At 40.1% G+C, this 20,382-nt stretch overlaps 1 protein-coding gene across 4 annotated transcripts in view; it reads left to right on the forward strand.

Annotated features, from left to right (window-relative positions):
• Positions 1-20,382, forward strand: part of TESK2 (testis associated actin remodelling kinase 2) — a 61,777-nt gene that overhangs the window by 22,204 nt on the left and 19,191 nt on the right. For all 4 annotated transcript variants that reach the window (XM_035121267.2, XM_035121266.2, XM_035121268.2 and 1 more), the window contains 2 exons: positions 2,230-2,278; positions 13,570-13,716. In XM_035121267.2, coding sequence (XP_034977158.2) covers positions 2,230-2,278; positions 13,570-13,716 — 196 coding nt within the window. The remainder of the gene's footprint in view (positions 1-2,229; positions 2,279-13,569; positions 13,717-20,382) is intronic.

Here is a 20,382-nt window from a genome sequence, read left to right on the forward strand (position 1 = left end):
TGCTTATAGCATATCATTTCCATAGGAAATATTTTATGCAGATCCATTTAAACCTGTATTTAAATAAGAAAATGGGGAAAATATATTCGTACAAATGAATTTATAAAATGGGATTACAATAGCATCTGTATGCTTTAAGCTTTATGACTTCTGTTAACTAAAACTGTTCATATGAAAGAAGTGCAATTTGTCTAATTTCCTCATTTCCAATGGCCAACTGTACAATGCTACTCAAGCGCTTAGCACCGCACTTTTGGGAACTAGGAACATAGGGTACTGCCTTAACGCTGAGTCAGACCTGATAGTGGCTCTTCAGGATTTCAGCCTGGGCCCTTCTGCATGCAGATACTTATAACTGAACCACAGCTCTTCTGGAAAAATGTGAGGCTAGGTTTCCAGTTCCATGTTTGTTTGTTAATGCAAATGGACAGAGGCATCTGCAGAGGGGAATGGGTAAATATAAATTTCCATCTTACATAAACATATTTTCATAGTCCTGCCTCAAGATTGTCCCCCTCCCCACTTGGCACATTGTTGCATAGGTATGTGTATGAGCATAAATACTTGGATAGATGACTGCCTGGAAACCACATGTATGCTACCTTGAGTTCCTTGAAGAAGGGAGGGTAGAAATGCAAGAAAATAAATAATAAATAAATGGGTGTGTGAAATGTTGGAGTGGTGCTTTTTTTTTTAAAGGGGAGGATACAAGACTTTTTTTCCCCAAGAAGAGGAAGTATGTATGCATAGGAAATGCACAAAAATTAGTGGGACAACAGCAGTGAAAGGCAACAAGTTTCAAAGGAAACCTCATTTCCTTTGAAATACAGTGGTCCCTCGGGTTACAAACGCTTCAGGTTACAAACTCCGCTAACCCAGAAATAGTACCTCAGGTTAAGAACTTTGCTTCAGGAGGAGAACAGAAATCGTGCTCCAGCGGCGCGGCAGCAACAGGAGGCCCCATTAGCTAAAGTGGTGCTTCAGGTTAAGAACAGTTTCAGGTTAAGAACGGACCTCCGTAACGAATTAACTTCTTAACCAGAGGTACTACTGTACTCTGATATGCCTTCAGGTAGGTGCATAGTTGCCATACAGTCAGTTTGGTGGTTAGTTTTCATGTGTGATTCCATATGCTATAATGTCCGAAGCAGCTTCATTCTTTATGCTTTATTTTATTTTAAGGCAGAACGTTATATATTGGATAAGATAAAAATGAGCTTATTTAATTGTTCTATTAACGCAAACAGATTTTCATAGCTGAAGGCTTATTTGCCTGTTTTCCTTCACTCTTAATGAAGTTATCCCCATACCCCCCCCACACTTAATAGATAAGAATACTGAAAGTTTACTCAAAAGCAGCTTGCGTTCTACTGCATGTTTCTTGTATCATACAGAACTTTTAAAAATATATAAAGGAACACTTTCCATAAGTCAGTTTCACAGTATTCCTTTTGTCAGGCGTCTTGTGGTCTTTTTTTTTTTTTGAAATTGTGCATTTTCACTTCTGCTTATGCTAAATAAAGTCCCAGAATTGCCCCATACTAAAAATTAAACTTATTGTTCAATTTTTCAGTTATTACATAGCTCAATGTCATGACATAGCTCAAAGGTACTTTCATAAAAGTCATATTTAGAACTGATAACATTTTGCAGTTGTGAGATGAACTGAAAATAATTGGATTCCTAAGCCTTAAAGTTTATGGCATGTATAATCTATATTTTAACTGAATAGAAAACTTAGCAGTTTATTTGTTGGTCTTTTCTGGCAGTGTGATCACATTTGGTGGTATCTTCATTGCTGTTCTAATAATCCACATTTTATATACCAATACTAATGTCCGGGTAGATATAAAATCTAGCTAGACAATTGCTAAGGCCAGGTCAAACATACACTTTAAGATGTCCATTTCTACATTAAGACACAGCATTGATTTCTCTACACCAAACTTTTTCTGTATGTATGAAAGTAAAAGGTTGTGTTTGTTAGTATTGTCCTAACCCCAAACCTTACAAATGTTTAGGAATAGGCAGAATTTAGAAATCTACTCCCCATCTTCAACAACATTGGTTCAGTATACTAGTGCTAGAAACTAATATACTTAGTGATTTGTATTTTTAAAGCAGCAGCTATTAACATAATGATTCAGATGCACTGGTAACTTGTTTTAAAGTTGACAAAATGCACTGTCTGTTTCCCATTTTAAGAAGCTGTTTACTCCTGTTTTATAGGTTTATGGGCGTCTGTGTACATCAAGGACAACTGCATGCCCTTACTGAGGTATGACTGTATAAAGTACCAAGCTATTTATCATATGTACTTCCCTTGAACTAGTTGGGTTATCTGTAATTGTCCCTAGAAACATAGTTTCCTTGGAGGTTTTAAAGCAGAGGCTGGGAGGCCACCTGTCATGTATGATGTAGTTGAGAATCCTGCATTGCAGGGGGCTGGACTAGTTGACATTCGGGGTCCTTTCCAAATCTATGATTCTGTGTTTACCCAAGCATTCCAATATAATTGAATGCAAGTCTTAATTGTAAGGGTTCTATAATCAGTCCTCTTAATTTTCACTGACACATTCCTTATTAGAATTAAGTAGGAGACCAAGTCATTACTTAAATCATTGCAAACTATGCTACTACCACACCTATAGAACTTCTAATATACTCTAGTTCACATTTTAATATTATTGCAGTTTATATTTAAATTTCACAGCCCTTCCTTGCCAAAGTAGAATATAAGAAAGGATGTGTTAAGAGCATCTCCAGTGTTCAAACGAAATAAAAAAAAAGTCCTTCCAGTAGCACCTTAGAGACCAGCTAAGTTTGCCATTGGTATGAGCTTTCGTGTGCATGCACTGGAAGGAATTTTTTATTTTCTTTCAACTATGTCAGACCAACACGGCTACCTACCTGTATCCAGTGTTCAAGTAATTTAATTCCTATGCTGCTTTATAAATTTGGGTGGCATGTCATTTCTGAGCACAATGGAATTAAAAGGGAGATGGAAAACAACATATTGGTTTCTAAAGAGCAAGCTTGGTTACAAACTGCAGATTTTAATCTAAAAGGACATTCTCCAGAAGTCACAACACACTTGTAGTTTGTTCATCTTGTGCCGCATCTAATGCTATTTGCATGAAAGCAACTGTCATTAATTCACCTACTTGCCTTCAATAATTCAGAGCAGGAAAATTATTCATAAGTGTGTGTAAACTCAGATATTGCAACAGCACTGGTTGTTTTTATGTTGCTAGTTAAGAAACATCTTGGATTAAAAATTGTGCTCATACAAGTTCCGTGCATGCAACAGAACTTCCCCTCCCGCTCCTCTGCCTGCCCCCTCACATCACCTCCAGTTCTGCACTGGAAGGTTGAGAAAACCCTCAGAGCAGATATGGGGTGTGTGCGGCAGGAGGAAAGGGAGAGGAAGTTCTTATGAACCAGTGAAGCTGTCCCACACGCACAAGTATTTAGTTGGATACAACCCAAGATAATTAAAGGAATGCTATATCTTTTCTTCCTTTCAATTCCTGTTTAGGTGAAACACAGATTCATTCTGAATGAATTTTGAATGCAAAACTAGAGATCTAAAAGGGTTAGATCTAACATCTAGCATAAGATTAGCACATGAACATAGTTTCAAGTGTCCAAGATTTCTCATCTGTTCTTTGAGCTGGAGTCTTCTGGAAAATATTATATGTCCATTCTGTTGATGCCCTTCACTCAAGCAGCAAAAATATCAAGGAAGTGTAGCAAACTTGCTAGAGGAATTCTGAAACTGAATAATGCATCTTTGGGCTGTTGCAGATTTGTGTTCTGTAGAAGCGCAGAATGGCTATACATCAAGTATTACAGTTTTTTTTCTCACATGTCTGCTTGAGAGTCTGTACACATTAAAGATTTTGAGGTTATGTGCTTATGTTTGAAGGAAGTTAGCACATCTGGTTCTTTAAGGAAAGGGAGGGAGGACTGACACCAGTCAGCCTTATTTTGAATTGCTTGCTTCAGAAATTTGTTTTCTAGCAAACCAATCACATATGTTGCTATCCTGCACTACTACAGAGCACCAAATCCTCAGCTGGATGTAGAGCAACTACAGTAATACGTTTCCAAAAACATTAATGTGGAATTAGTTGAATGCAAGCCTGAATGAAAGACAGGTGAGGGAGAGGCTTTTTCTTTCAGTTATTTTTCTGATCAGTATGAACACACACACCCTCCCAGGCTGCTTGTTTAAACCTGGAGCCACAGTATTACACAGTGAATAGAGACTGGTTTTAACAGAAGAGGGGTATGTGGGTGAAGAATATAGATCTCTCCCTTCCCCCTTTCCCACTTAATATTGTCCTTCTTCCCAAGCCTTTCCAACAGCTGAGTTCAGATTGCAGGAAGGGTCAAACAGCTTTTGCATGCATGCCATCTGCTCATAGGATCATATACCTCCCCTCACTCCCTCTTCCTAAATGATTGGGACAAATCTGGATTAAACACTGATCTACTGTTACCATGTCTAGTTTATCACTTAGTTTGGCACCACTAGAGACTGAAAACTACAAAAGCTATGTTTGAACCATTGAACCATCAATACCACTTCCTAAGTGCATGCTCTATTGAGCTGAAAATCCCACTTGTCTCAGTGGTTATAGAACTTCTGCAAAATCAGAAATTAGAGAAGGGTGCTAAGACAGTAAGGATAGTCACATCCCACTGATTCTGTAAACTATATTGCACCTGGAGGCATTGAAGTGTGATTGCAATGGATTCTGTGGTATTGTTATGAGTGGACTCCATCCCCTGTGGTTAACCAGTCTCCCATTTGATCTTTTGTTCTTAATGATGCTTTACAGATGTTACGCTTTGAGAATATTCAGTAGGAGATGCTTCCTATGCCCTCCAAATCCAGCAGTTGTTTTCTGTCTATAGGCCTTGCGGATAATTGTGCAAGGAGGGTAGGGCACTTAATGCAAATATACAAACTAGAAGCAAATGTGTAACTTATTGGGACAGAGTGCACATGCTTCTGGAGAGAAGCTTGCACCTGCTTTGCTTTTCCCTGAGATTTTTAGCACACTGCAATAGCTAAGCCAAGCTTTTACTTGGCATCCAAACCAGGATTGTGGTTAAGGTCTTAGCTTCCTCACCAAGCTAAAAAGTCCAGGGAGGAGCAATGTAGATTCCCCAGTGGGGAATGTTGTCATTTTCATGTGCTTGAAAAATTGGTAGAATTTCTTTGGCTGTAGTTTGCTTTTGTTAGGTGTGGGGAATGGTGAAATTAAGGAGACTCTTTGCTTTTCACCTAGAGATTGTCTTCCTATAGTTTGAAGGCCAAAGAGAAAGTCAACGTTGATAATTTTTGTCAATTTTTTTGCTCTCCATAGAACACCACAATGGTGGCTCAGGAACTCAGATGACTCAGGAGTTCTAGCTTAGGGTTGAGCTAGAAAAGTTTATATCTGTAGGAGTAGGGTATGGGGGTATGGGTGGTGAAAGTGATCCACTGACGGGTGGTGATTTCAAGCTACATTCTGCAAGGGTAAGCTGCGCAGTTGAGTTCCCCATGGGGAACTATGTTGTGCATCTAATTGAACTGTGACTCTACCTGCTCCACATGTAACATCAGATGTGGATTAGATAGGTGTGATTTGGGGGAAACGACCTCACAGACCAACTGTGACCCATGCTGGGCCAAATTTGGTCCTTAGGCCAGAGGTTCCCGTCCTTGTAGACAGGGGTAGGTACTCTTGTTAAGGGGAGAGTGACTCTTCCTCTAGTTGGAAACAAGAGGTGCCCATTACAGGGAAAGGGTTGGCTCCTTTAAATTTCACCAGCAATTTCTTTAGTAAAGGTGTGAATGAAGTTTATCCTAAGCATAGTTATCCCTTCTGAATAAAGTCTATTCTGTGACAGCTGCATATTACTTAATTCACACTGCATATTGCTTAATTAGCTAGAGCTTGCATAGTATCTGCAAAAGTAAATAAAAGAACGCTTATTGTTGTATGGAAGCACTTTTTGATACAAATAAGTCATGTTGCAGTAAGCCATGTGGCTGTACTTTGGCATGAAATCAGTCTTTGGCTTGGAAGCTGTTCTTCAGCAATTCAAGTATTCACTTGTAAACTCTCTTGAGGTCTTAATGCATTTTTCATGTAGTTATTTTTAGTAACTGCCAAGGCCTTTGAGAAACTTGAACTGAGTTTGGCACTTAGTCTGCACAAATAAAAGATATTTTGTTACTTTATAAGCGTAACTTTTTCTTGTATTTTATACAAAGAATAATTTGCCTTGACATTTCATAATACTCTCCAATTTAAATACATTAATTTTTAATTATAACAAAATCAAATTGAAGCTATTTTCATTTTTAAAAAGCATTGCTAAAATATTAATTTCTCATATTAAATATTTGGAACTTAATCTGACTGAGGAACCATAATTCTCAGTGAAATTTTAAAATTTCAGGCCATCTCTGCATCGTATTTCCACAGGTAGACGATAGACTGAAATGGCTTAATTCACATGTTGCATTAAACTGGTTTAACGTGAATGTACAGGGTGCTAGTGCATCCTGTTTAAAAGTTATTGCTCCTCCCCTGCTCCTCCTGCACCAGCAGGAAACAAGGCAGAATCTGGCTTATCATGACTCAGGGGCTCATGACTTGTTTCCCTTAAACAAACCATGTGCAGGAAGCCAAGGACAAACCAGTTAAATGTTTTTAAGTACAGTCCTTGAGTTTGTGTGCTTCCTCCTTTCCTCTTCTTCCCTTCACACATAGCAGTTGAATACTTCATTTTATCCCATGCTTAATGAAGGTGGATGATTATTTTGTTGCAGTGAGAAATAGCCATGCTACTGTTTGTCCCACCCTCCTTTTTCAAAGCTAGGTTTCTGGCTGTTAAGCCTTATAATGAAAATTTGCAGAGGAACTGAAACTGATTACACTCAGGATTTATGTGTGGAAGCCTCTGGTTCATTTTACTTCCACTGGTGGTTGAGTTGAGACAAGTTGTGGTTTGGTAACTGGGAGTACCCAGTCACCCAGCAGGCTTCCCTTTCTATTCCTACGTCACAGAAATGATGGCAAACTATGGCTAGCAAATATGAAGTGGAGGAGGGAGTTGCATGTGAGAAGGAGGGGTGGAGAAGGCATACAAACATTTGGGTGACTTGTCTCCCCCACTGTGGCATGTGCTTTTAGTTTAATTTTCTGAAATTCTTTATGGTCATCAGGTGCTAATCTTAAGTCCCAGTTCACTGATCCAATTGTTACTGTTCAGCCTAGGAAACTGAGTTCTATTGCACTTTTGCAGACTTGATTACTAGTCACTAAACTCACTGTTCCCCAATATCAGATTGCACAGAATAACCTCAGTATAAATTGGATGGTATGAGGATGTAGCTCATGGTGCTCAGCATCCATTTCTTGTAGTTGCAAAAGTGTTCCTTCTTCTGTGGAAATCACAGAGGCTTTTCCACATACATAGGAGGGATCATATGGAAAGAATTAAGTGACCAGGTCCTTCACAGCCCTTAGTGTTGCTGTCCTTCTTGCTGTGCTAGAACTGTTTCTCCAACTGGAGCCGCATCTTATTGCACAAGGATACAGCATACAGATTTATAAATTCATCATCTGTTCTATTTCTTTCTTTCTCTTACCTGAATATTAAAATATATACCTGAATATATTAAAAGAGATGTTATGGTGGAATTCACTTTAAGAATGCAGTAAAGCTTTTGTAGCAATAAAACCTCAAACATTTCTATGAGTAGGTTTGTACAGGCTTTATTTTACAACTAAATATAAGTTCCAAGTACTGCTTCTCTGCTGTATAGGGGAAAGGCCTATACAGTAGTTAGTTGCCTGCAAACTTAAGATCAGATTGTTTGAAGAAATTTGTGAAGCTCAGGACAAAAATAATTGCAGAATATGGTGTTTCCGTGGGCTCTGGCTTCCATCACAGGTGTTTTGTTGCCACAGAAGCGATTTAGTCATGCTGGCCACATACCCGGAAGGCTGTCTGTGGACAAACACTGGCTCCCTCGGCCTGAAAGCAAGATGAGCACCGCACCCCATAGTCGTCTTTGACTGGACTTAACCGTCCAGGGGTCCTTTACTTTTACCTACAAATTTCTCTAATCCTGAATTCTCTAATATTTTCCTACAACCCACAATTTCACAGGACCATACAACAACTTTGCAAACACTCAGAAGTAAAAACATCAGAATCAAGAATTTAGATCTACAGTACATGAATTTGTATTGCTGCTTAAAGTATATTCTATCAAGGATTGTGAAGAAAGGAAACAGCATTCAGCTGAGTTCCAGCAGCACACCCAGTAGGCCTTTCCTTCCCATCTAGCTCTTCAAGGGCATACTTGTATTTTTAATGGAATTTGAATTGTTGGCATACTTGGAGCACAAGTATTCCTAGCCTTCAGTCCTGAGCTGCCACTTTTTATGTACTTAACCCTTGTTCCAGTTGGAAAAAGTCCTCTGTTACTTGCAAAGCTGCGTTTGTTTTGTACATAATGGGAGCAAGAGCTGTCACATCTTTTTTACTTTACTCCCCCCCCTTGCTTAGAAGGCTATCCCAAATATATAATTAGGTGGAGCCTTATCCCTATTTTGAAGAGTTGGATTAATTTGGTTTTAAGTACGGTATTGTAGAATTATAATTGCATTTGTACACACAATGAACTTTTAGGCCCAACTGTTAAAGCAGTGCTTATATTGTAGCATCAGCTGGAGCAAGGCCCCAATGGATAGTTAATTTATCTGAAATGGCAGATATTCACAGCATGCTTATTTGAAATCGCAAAGACCACATATTCCAGTACTTGCATTGGGACTGATAACTTGTTGGGAGGAGGAGGGTGGAATAGCTTGGTAACAGAGATCCTTTCACCTGAGATTCTTGACTATGGAAGCCTGTGGGGCTGTTGAAATGAGCAGTAGTCCTACTATGCAAAGAGAAATGAGCAAAGTGTTATAATTTCTCCTGGGGAAGATTTATTCAGATCTATGGTACTAAGTATTTGAGCAGACTGGATCTTGCCTTTTTATGTGCTAACTGCATCAACAGATAAGATTAAGTTACAGTTACAATAGACAAAGTACTCTGAAGCCAAACAGGCAATCAGCATGAAATTCGACACATTGGCACTACTATAGCCCTTTCACTATTAAAGGTCTTTCTTAATTAAACCTTCATTATTGATTTGCAGTCAAATATTTCCAGTATCTGCATGCTTTACATGCCGAGCGCATTTTGCTGTGGCGACATAGCATTCAATAAACAAGAGGGTGATATCCACTGGTCCACCAGTGGCACATTCCAGTTTGTGGAATGATTCCTGCTCCCATTGCAGCCCTCTGTACATGCTGCAACTCTGTTATGGTGGCTAAGCTGTGGGAGGTGTAGGGGGTTGGAAAGAGGAAGTCCAGTTGCATGAGTGGAGGTCTAATTCTGTGACGTTGACTATCACTCATACAGAAGAAAAAAGAGTGATTGTGGTCAAAATGCAATGTGCTAATATATTTGTAAGCTGAATTCAAAAATGGGTAATACTAAAATACTTGGTAAACCCAGTTTAATTATTGGCTGCAGTATAGACACAGCAAACAAATCATCGGTTTGTTCCAAATCAATTTATGAATTGCTTCATGCAGGAAAAAGTCCCACAGTGATTTACAACACTAGGCAGTATATACACAATAAAAAGCCATTGGAACAAAACAAGTATGAAAAGTCTAAATTCACAAAAACCACCCCACAATATAAAAATAATCAGCCCACATTCATAGGAATGAACACTAAAAATAAACAATCAAAAGTCAGACTATTGGAACTCTGTCCAAATGCTTGTGAGAATAAAAATCTTTTTGGCTGGCACTGTGAAGGTGACAAAGTCAGTGCCAAGGAAGCATCTCTGGGAAGGACAATCCATTATTTGTGGGTAGCTTCTCTTGTTGACACCCTCTGAATATCTGTTGGAGGGGGCACACAGAAGGACCTCAGATATTGATTTCACCTTCATGTGAGGAAAAGCAGTCCTTGAAGTGCTAGCCACCCAAGACTTTATATGTCAAGATTAGCACTTTGAATTGGGCTCAGGAAAAAATATTGACAGTCAGTACAAGCTAGCCAGAACTGAAGTTATATGTTCAAGCCAGTTAGTCCTTGTCAGTCTGGCCACCACATTCTGCAGTAGCTGCAGTTACTGAATAGTCTTCAAAGGTATTTCAACATAAAACACAATGCAGTAATCTATCCTATAAATTACCAGGTCACTCAAGCCAGGCTATCTGTATCCAGATAGGAAGGCTGCTGGACCACCAGCCAAAGCTGTTAAAAGGCATTTGGCAGCATGGAGCCCACTTGTTCCTTCATTGGCAATGGAGCATACAGGAGTACCCCCCAGGCTTGCACACCTGTTTCTTCAAGGGGATTCTGACCGCATTTAGAGCAGATTCCACCTCATCCATCTGGACAGGAAACTACCTACTGACTGTGCATATCTCTTGCCTGAGTTGAGCTTCAGTTTGTTGTCGCTCACCAAATCTATTATCAAGGCCAGGCACTGGTTCAGCACATCTGCCACAACACCTCTCAGTCCTTCAAACAATGATATGCAGGAGACAAAACAATACTGAACTGTAAAGGACAATATGTTCTGAGAAAAATATGAAGGAAGTACTGCTAGTGCAAAGCAGGCTCTTTGAGAATGACGGTTGGACATTATGTAGCAGGACGGTGATATCCTGCAGCTTAGTACCATGTAAAGGAGGTGTGGTGCATTGCAAGAAGACCTGATCTCAGTATCGCTCCAAAACTGCAGATTCTGGCAGAGCAATCACACCAGGGAATCTGGGATCAACTGTTATTTGCAATGTAGATACTGTGGCTCAGTTGTTTTAACTGTCAAAAAAGTATGCCCACTATTTTCTTCCCAAAACATTTGCATGGTTCCATAGAGTGCTGGATGAAGCAAGCAGGAGAGCCATAGCTCAGTAACAGAGCATCTGCTTTGCATGCAGAAGGTCCCAAGTTCAATCTCTGGCATTTCCGGATAGGACTGGGAATGCCCCTGTCTGAAATCCTGGAGTGCTACTGCCAGTCAGTGTAGAACATGGTGGGGAACCTCATGGCCTGGAGGCCAAATCTGAACCTCCAAAGCCTTTTCTAGTCAGCCATTGAGATTTTCCCAAGGTCACACCCCTCACTGTAGTGCTTCACAGCCTCCTCAAGTGCTCTTGCCTGGCACAAATCTGTCCTTGAACTATGACAATGATTCTTGGTTTCTTGGATGGTAGATGGACACACACACTCTCTCTCTCTCTGTGTGTGTGTGTGTGTGTGTGTGTGTGTGTGTGAGAGAGAGAGAGAGAGAGAGAGAGAGACTGACTGACTGACTGACTGACTGACTGACTGACTGACTTCTGACGTTTGTGTGGTTGAACAAAGGTAAAAATTCACATCCGTTGCCGCACCCAGTTCTTGCCACTGGCCCTATGCACCACTATCATGTGGCCCACAGAAGGTTGTCTGTGAGAGTATCTGACCCTCAGACTGGCGAATGTTCTAGATGGGCTGATGGGTCTCCCTTAATAAAATGTGGCTTCCTTTGTTCCTAAGCAAGTTGCTGCATTACTGGATAACTGCTGGAAGACTCATTTTTGCTGCATCAGGAACTTATTTTTTGTCTGGGGCAGATAACTGTTGCTTCCAAAGGGCAATCTGCATTAATATGCACAATTAATTTGCTTGTAGTGGAAATTGCTGTATAACATAGTCCTGGTCCACAAGTGGTAAACAACTGCACTTTTTTGTGAGGTGGCCTTGAACTCTCCTGGCATAATACGTTGAGAAACTTGAGCTGGCTCCTAAAATCTGGGCCAAGTAGTTTGGCATCTAGCCAAGGAACACTTCGTTTTGATCCTCTTTAGATCCTCAAGTATTCTGGACAGCTAGAAATTAACAGTTCTTTGATTTGTAGCTCAGTGGCTGATACAGTTGCTGGGTCACTGGTTTGTGTTAAAGTAATCCCACTTGGATATAAATTTTTGGTCTCATTGTATTTAAAGAGGGGTGCAAATATAGAAAGAATTTTGTATGTTTATTCTTTGTGCACTTGCAGTTTAACAAGTGGGACTTATTTGATAGTACTTCTCTACAAGCCTGAAGTCTGGGCTGACTTGCAGAAATATTGTGCTACAGTGTGTGGTGTTTAGCAGTTAGAAATCTACTACATGAGAACTCTTTTTGTAGTAGAAATACAGGGAGAGAGGAGAATCTTGAATAACTTCAAGCCACCACCTGCTGCTAAAAACTAACCATGTTAATTGAAATCTAGGATGATTTCTCAGTTATCAGTTGTTTTGTCTGCACTACCTCTATCCAGTTGTCATTTCCTCCTCTTTTGGTGTATGCTGTGCTTTAGGGAAGGGTCATACCTCAGTATCAGAGCACGTGTGTTGCATGCTAAAGGGCCCAGGTTCAATCCCTGGCTTGTCTAGGGAGGGCTGAGAATGTCCCTTGACTGAAACCCTGGAGAGTCACTGACAGTCAGTGTTAACAGTATTGAGCTAGATCAGGGGTCCCCAGACTTACCTGGCTTTGGGCCGGTGCCCGCCGCGCCGATCGTGTGGCGGGCCGGAGGGTGGGGGAGTGCGCGCCCGTGCGCATGCGCACACACACTTACTGGCGCGGTGGCGCGCTTCCAGGTCGGAAAAAGCGCCGGAAATCGTTTGTGCACATGCGTATGGGCCTCCCCCGACCCAGAAGTGCACCGGAAATGACCTCTTCTGGGTCGGGAGAGGCCCATACGCATGCGCACAAATGATTTTCGGCGCTTTTTTCCGACCTGGAAGAGCGCCGCCGCACTGTGCGCCATAAAAGCGGGCAAGGGGGTTGTCGCGGGCCGGATTGGGAGGCCAATTGGGCCGCATCTGACCCGCGGGCTGTAGTCTGGGGACCCCTGATCTAGATGGACCAAAGGTCTGACTCAGCCTTGACAGCTTCTTGTGCATTCATGAAAAAGGGGTCAAGAAGGTGGTTTCTAAACATATCCTGAGTGGGGTCCCTAAGACTGTTGGATGGCACCCTGTATGCCTCCTACCAGCAACTCAGGCAGTATAGCTTGTGCCAAACATATTGCTCTGCTTTCCTATGGACCACATCAGTGAGGCCAAGAGGCCTTGTCCATCTGGGCAGCTCAGGACCTCCATACACACTGGGAAATTATTTCAGTGCTGCTAACACAGCAGTTTGACTTCACCCCTGGACGCACACTCCATTGTCTCTCGAGATAGATGAATGCCAACAAGGAGGAGGTCCAGGAGTTATTGGGGATGCATTCACCTACCGATCTTAAAGTTTATAGATTGTTTACTTTTATGATTGTTTGGTTTGAGTTAGTACGGTATATCATTAGTACAGTTGGAGGAACTTAACATTTGCCCCACTAAATTCAAGAAGAAATTCCTCACCTGTCTGTACTTTGAAGTACAGACAGTTTAACTGTGGTTCTTTTCTTTTCTTTTTAATTGGTTTTTTTAATATTTTCAGTATATCAACTGTGGTAACCTAGAACAGCTGTTGGATGGTAATCAACATCTGCCCTGGACAGTAAGGGTGAAGCTGGCACTGGACATTGCTCTGGGACTCACTTACCTTCACTATAAAGGCATTTTCCATCGGGATCTGACATCCAAGGTACCATGCGTCCCTATCAAATGAAAACATTTGGCAATAAATGTGCAGGGCCAGCTCTAGGTGTAGGCTGGGTGGCGCGGGGGCGCAGTGCGGCAAAGCCGCGCTGCGCCCTGCGCCCGCCCACCAGCCACGCCAAGAAACGGGGCGGAGCGGGGGCACCGGAGAGATCACGGCGCCAGGGAGCGCGACACGCTTGAGACGGCCCTGTAGATGTGTATTACTTAACGGACGACAAACAATCTTGCGTAGTTTTATTTTTCTCCAGCCCCACTCAGTGCCTCAAACTGTAAAACTGTTATGTAAAATGTCACTTTAAAGATTGCAAGAAAACACTGAAAACATAGTTTAGTGGATTAAACTTTCCCAGAACAACTCACGTTGTGTAGATGTCTGAGAAGAAACTAACCTGAAGTAGAGGTCACAAATAAATGAGTTAGGATTATGTTCCTGGGAAGGTGGTTGCACAACTTCTTTAATTTGTTCACAGCAAGTTATTCAGACTTCTAGTTCCCAAAGCCTAGAGATCCAGCTGCTACACATTTTATAATATAAAACTACAAAAAGATGCAGGCATACAGATTGGCTCTGTGTCCCACCCTACTTTCCTAAAGGCTTATTGCTGTATATGTTCCCCATCACTTCAGATACATTCAACATTGTTCTACAGGTGACCTAAACTGCTACAGAGCAACACTGAGCTGGTAGTAGTTTTACTCCAGAAACTGTTTAACTGATGGATAAAACAGCAATTATGCTACAAATAATTGCATAAACTTTGCTTTTCAAGATGCCTTGTCATTACGACTATTTAACATTGTAGCTAGTAATATGAAAATAATTTCTTTCCTTATAAATGTCACATTGTAATTGCAAACTGGTGAGGAAAGCAATCAGAAATCTATCACCTTGACGATTATCTGTTGTTTTGGCACTAATTCATAAACAACACTATTATAAACCACTAATGATTAAAAAAAAGTGATAGTGATTTTTTAAATGTGCCATAGGTAAAATGCAGAGTTACTATGAAGGTTCTCATGCCAAAACTGCAAATGACCAGCTGGGATGCACTTTAATAGTCTGCCAACTCTGGGGAGATAGGACAGAATGGAATAAAGAGTTACTGTCTCTGTTCTTGAGAAGCAAAGCATCCCAAATGCCACCTCTTCTGTTTATAGGAGTATTTCCAGACTTCAGTATACTGATTTTTGTAACTGAACTGTGGTCTTTTTGAAATTAATTCAAATGGAAGGCAAATATTAACAGGTGGTATACTTATGGCTGAAGAGTTGTGTGAGCCTTGAAAGTAATTAGGTCATGCCTGAAACACTAAGATGAGAAGCTTTAGTACAATAGCACTTGGGCTGCATTGATACCACTTAATAGTGTAAAATTGTTTGGTGTTACAATATTGGTGAGCAAATCATAATTCCTGTTAGTGTTGTCTGTGGTTTCACTCTATCTTGCTGTTTAAGTGATTGAGATGAATTCTGTTTGAATCAATTAATTCTCCTGTTTGAATCAGCCCTGAACTCACTAGGTGGTCTTTAAAAAGCCACACCCTCTCAATATCGACCCCTCTCCCCATTTGTACTATGATGATATCTACCTTTATAGATAGTTAGAATTACAACGGTATAATGTACTCGTATGTGCAATCTTTTTTAACCCTTTAAATCGGGAGCAGGGAACCTTTGGCAGCCAGTGGGCCATTTTGGAAGCTCCCCCATCCCCTGCAGACCAATTTGACAGCTGGGCGGAGCTGTGCACTCAAATTACCTGACTTCAACATGACATCAGATGACGCAAAGTAATTATTTTCCAATGTCACCCTGGCTCGAGCCATGCCAGTAGATTAAGATCATTTGAATCACCAGCTTGAATTCAAGCTGAGAATACAAAGTAATTGGTGCTTTCAGCAGCACCAGTCCTCGCTTGCCAAGGAACAACTGGGAGCACACTTTAAGTCTCCAAATCTCTACCTGTTGCATACCTGACATCACAGGTATGGGGTAGAATCATAGAACTGTAGATTTAGAAGGGACCCCATGGGCCATCTAGTCCAACCCTCTGAGAGGTAGGAATCTCACCTTGCAATCCCCCATCCACTTTGAAACCAAAGCAGGCCTGCTTAGCTTTGCAAATGTATTAGCAGTTCTATTCCCTGGCAGAAAGCCCCATTTAATTCAATAGGATTTTCTTCTGGGTAGGCGTGGTTAGGATTGCACTGCAAACCTCCTTCCCCAATATCTATCTGATATGTTTGTGTTTTGCAGGTAGGATCCCAAGAGGTTTTATATTTAAGCCCAGCAAAGCCCCTAATGGTTGTAGAACAGCTAAAATATTTTGCATTTCTCACCATTTCTTCTTTGCTTTTAAACACAGCCAGGGAGGCATTCTGTGAAGTGCAGAAGCTCTGGGCTGAGGATCCAGTTCTTTTCCTCATTTGAAAAATACTGTAGTAGCATTTTTACTCATATGCTTTCCAACCAGATGCACATGCATGAAGCTTACAAAGAGAGATGGACAGCTCAGGGGTTTTTTTGAGAAAAATGTCCTTGTGGACCTTTTTGGGATCCTTATCAGACTAACGAACAAAGGTTCTTCCCTGCACCTCGGTCTAAATGCAAAATATATTGAGAACACTATGGAGAATGTGGAGTAGATTTCCATGTTGCCATTATGCTTCTTGAAAAGTTTTCAAGATTGACAAGCCAGAGTAGTACAAAAGCTCCATAATCCTAAAATTAAAAATCCTAAAATAGAAATACCAATGTTACTTAAGTGGTAATAAATCTACTCAGCATATTTTTTATGCTAGCCTTTTCCCTACCTTCCTTTGATTTATGGAATTGCTATTTAAGCTAGTGAACTTCAAAATCAAATGAGGTAATTAAATTTGGATTTAGATAATTTCCTTGTAAAACCTTCAAGTTGCCAGAAAGCAATAATGAAAGAGGATGAGAAGCAGAAGACAATGAGTTATTGTGAGGATGCATTTCTTACCTGTTTATGTTTTTATATAAATCTGATTGTCTGAGACAAATTTTTACAGTGCAAAATTGTGTGAACTCTCTCTTGTTTACACACACACTATATATATAGAGAGAGAGAGCGAGAGAGAGAGTTTATATCACACTTTTCAGCATAAATTGCTTCTCTTAAATGACTTCATTTAGCATTTAGCAGAAATGGATTTCTTTAGCAATATTGTAAAACATTGTATGTAACCAGGAATATATTGTTGTGTATTAGCACTGTGCCTGTTCACTTTCATACTTCATAGTAAGGGCTGTGATACATTTCATTAGAAAGATGTGGTTTGAAATTGAGGGATTATACGTTTGCCTTTACTCTCCTCATCCATCATTGGCAGTGATGATGACAGAACAAGTAGCAGTTAATATTGTCCCATTTGGCTGTTTGGCATTTTAGCTAATGTGAAGGAAACTGTGGTAACATGCCTGAATATAAAGCAATCCTTCTTTGCTTTCCGTAGCACAAAGAAATTAATGGAAACTGCATTGGGCCTGAACAAGCTATTGCTAGTGGATCTCTTTTTCTTATGTGAGAAGAAAATAAATGTTGAACTTCCTTAGCAGGATTACACTGTGCAAAGCAGATGTTAAGCTCTCTCAACACACAAAAGGAGCTTTATGTTCCCTCACATCTGTTTATGTATAAACATTTGTTAACTCTTTGGAGTTCAGTTTCAGCTTCTTTAAGTGAAGATTTCAGCCTAAGGCATAACTCAGGTTGTATAAACTTCCAGAATTGTATCTCTGGGGAAGTCTCCACAGAGAGATTTGATCATGTATTGTTGGACTTTTTTTATACATGCAGTGTATCAATACATTCCACAGAATTTGAATCTGCATAATGAGGGGCCGTAGCTCAGTGGTGGAGTGCAATATTTGCATACAGAATATTCCATGTTCAATCCTTGGAACCACCAGCCTGTGAGAAGCCTCTGTGCGAGATCAGTCAGGGTAGACGGTAGAGGGTACTGGGCTAGATAAACAGAGCAGTGCTAGTCCCACCCACCATGTTTCAGATGGTGATGAGTTATTGGACATACAAAAAGCGCCTCTCTCATTGACCTCAGTGGATGGGCAAGATTAAAGTAGGGCAGATGGCAGTCCTTTAAATATCCTGTACTGAAACATATAGGGTTTTTAGACAATGACTTTGAATTTTGCCTGAAAACAGGCAAAGGGGAATACAATTCCATCCAAAACCTGTTGCAACACTGTCACTCCTCAGTAACCAAGAACACTCCCGATTGTCTGGATTAAATTCATTCTAAATACTTATTTTCAGGGATAGTATAGTGACAGTAAGTATTTCAACTAAATGTAACCATTGGTTCCCAGTCTGATTGCCTTCTCTTTATCAAAATTAATATAATGAAACAGTTTCCCACAGACCTTCTGTAATGCTCAATCCAGGGACGTATCTATAATAAGTGCCCACAGTTGCCTTGTAGAGCACAGCTTGGCTAATCAGTGATGTGGGTTTTCTGGAATACAGTAATTTTATGATGTCCTTGTAGTGTAATCTGATTCAGCAGATTGCCCATGTAAATCCGGTGTCTCAATACATATTAGTATTTGAAATGAAATTGGATTAGAGAAGAAACTAAATAAAGCACAATTAATATGGCTTAAAGTGGTTTTAAAAAAAATCTATATGGGACTACATTTGTACACATAAAATCATAGAACTGTAGAGTTGAAAGAGACCCAAAGGATCACCTAGTCCTGCAAATGCAGGAATTCCAGCTGAAGAATAGCTGACAGGTAGATGTAAACATTTCCAATGAAGGAGAGTCCACCACCTTCCAATGTAGTCCCTTTCCACTGTTGAACAGCTATTACTGTCAGAAAGTTCTTCCTGGTGTTTAGTTGGAATCTCATTTCTTGTAATTTGAATCCATTGGTTCAGGTAAAACACGATGCTTTACAAATAGCATTCTAAAATAAACACATGAAAAACAGAGGAAGTGGGAGGGAAATGGAGGCAGAGAAGAACATGGTGTTTTCAATTACAGACACTTTGACTTGGTTACAGTAAGGTATAGTTATTGGAGTGAAGGGGCAGCAATTTCAGAGAGAACAGGAAAAGGGAAGTTTTGAGGGAGATAATGAATAGGAATGAGATTAGGAGACAAACTGTGGGTGGGTGCCATAATGATTGAAAAGGGTATTATCTCAAGCAGAGTTTGACATGAAGTTATGGTCAAACAAATTCAAAGCAGTTATTCTTACTGGAATACTTGTAAAAGTTTGGACAATAAGATGTGCCTCCCATGCATTGTTTACATTTAAGGAAAAAATATTGAAGGCTAATGCAGGAAAGCAAATGAATAGCAACCACTCACTGATCAGCAACATTATTTTTTTTTGGAGAAATACAACTCTGTATTCAGGGCATATAGTTTGAAAGTTCATAAACTGTAAGAGAAAGCTTGATTTCATTGTATTATACTAAAAGCTTCTTAAGTAGGTAGAAAAATTACTTGCCATATGAAGCACCCAAAATGAACCCTAGCATTATCAAATGGCTGCTGCCCAGCATATGGTTACTTCTACACCAACTGCTGAATTTTCATCGTGGTTTTAACATTGCTGTATGATTAATGTTATCCCTCTAGGATTTAGCTGCATTTTGCAGTGAACAAATAGTTTACCACAAGCAAGCTGAATGAATGCATTCTTTGACGAGAGATAACAAAGGCCATAATTGAGAAGCTTTAGTGTGTGTTGGGTTGGCCTGATTCAGTTGACCTTGTGCAATTTTTCAAATCTCAAAGTGAACTGTGGGTGCTATAACTGATCCAGGTTAAAATAAAATAAATATTAATTGGGACCTAGGCATCAAACAGGAATCTATGTGTGTCCATTAGAGAAGTACAATGAAGACCTGAGCCTGATGTGTCTACCCTCTCCCTTCCTCCCCCTCTCCTTTCCCATCTGCTCTTTTTATGAGCAGGCAAGTACCTGAATTTATTTGCTGATTTTGCAGTTTACAACTCAAGAGAAGTCCATAAAGTCACTGCTGCCTGCTGTTAACATGGATGTGTGTGTTACAGTGGGCAATGCAGTTGTGCAAGAAATTAAACTGTACAAAACTAAGAACAGAACTTTACTATACTTTCATATACTTCAATGAAAGGCTAACAATTGCCAGTGCCAGAGGCATCAGTACATTAGAGAGAACAGTACACAGACCAGAATGCTTAATTTCCCCATCTGCTCCTTGTCTTTGACAGTTAAGTATCATTGTAATGATGTGGCCATTGGTCTCCAAATCCAGTAAAGACTACAGTTCACAGTCCTAGTTTACCTACAAGATTTTGGCTAAGTGAGACTTGACAGTGGCTTGCAGACATTGCAAGCAAGTTATTTTTTAATTTTAAAATAGATTAAATGTATGTAGTGATCTATTTTAAAAAGCAAAATCCCAAAAAATGTTCTGAATGGAAATATCAAATTAATGTTCTACCTGAGATATTAAAATCAGCAAAAGGCAAAAAAAATTGAAATTAATACTGTGCTTAAACTACAGCCTAAATGCAGTGTAAACCTAGAAATTATAATTCATAGTAATAATCCATGAACTGAATCTAGCAAAGTGATTTCACTTAAAGATATCAAACAGCACAAG

The sequence above is a fragment of the Zootoca vivipara genome, chromosome 7, assembly GCF_963506605.1.
Source record: "Zootoca vivipara chromosome 7, rZooViv1.1, whole genome shotgun sequence".
In the NCBI taxonomy this organism is placed as follows: domain Eukaryota; kingdom Metazoa; phylum Chordata; class Lepidosauria; order Squamata; family Lacertidae; genus Zootoca; species Zootoca vivipara.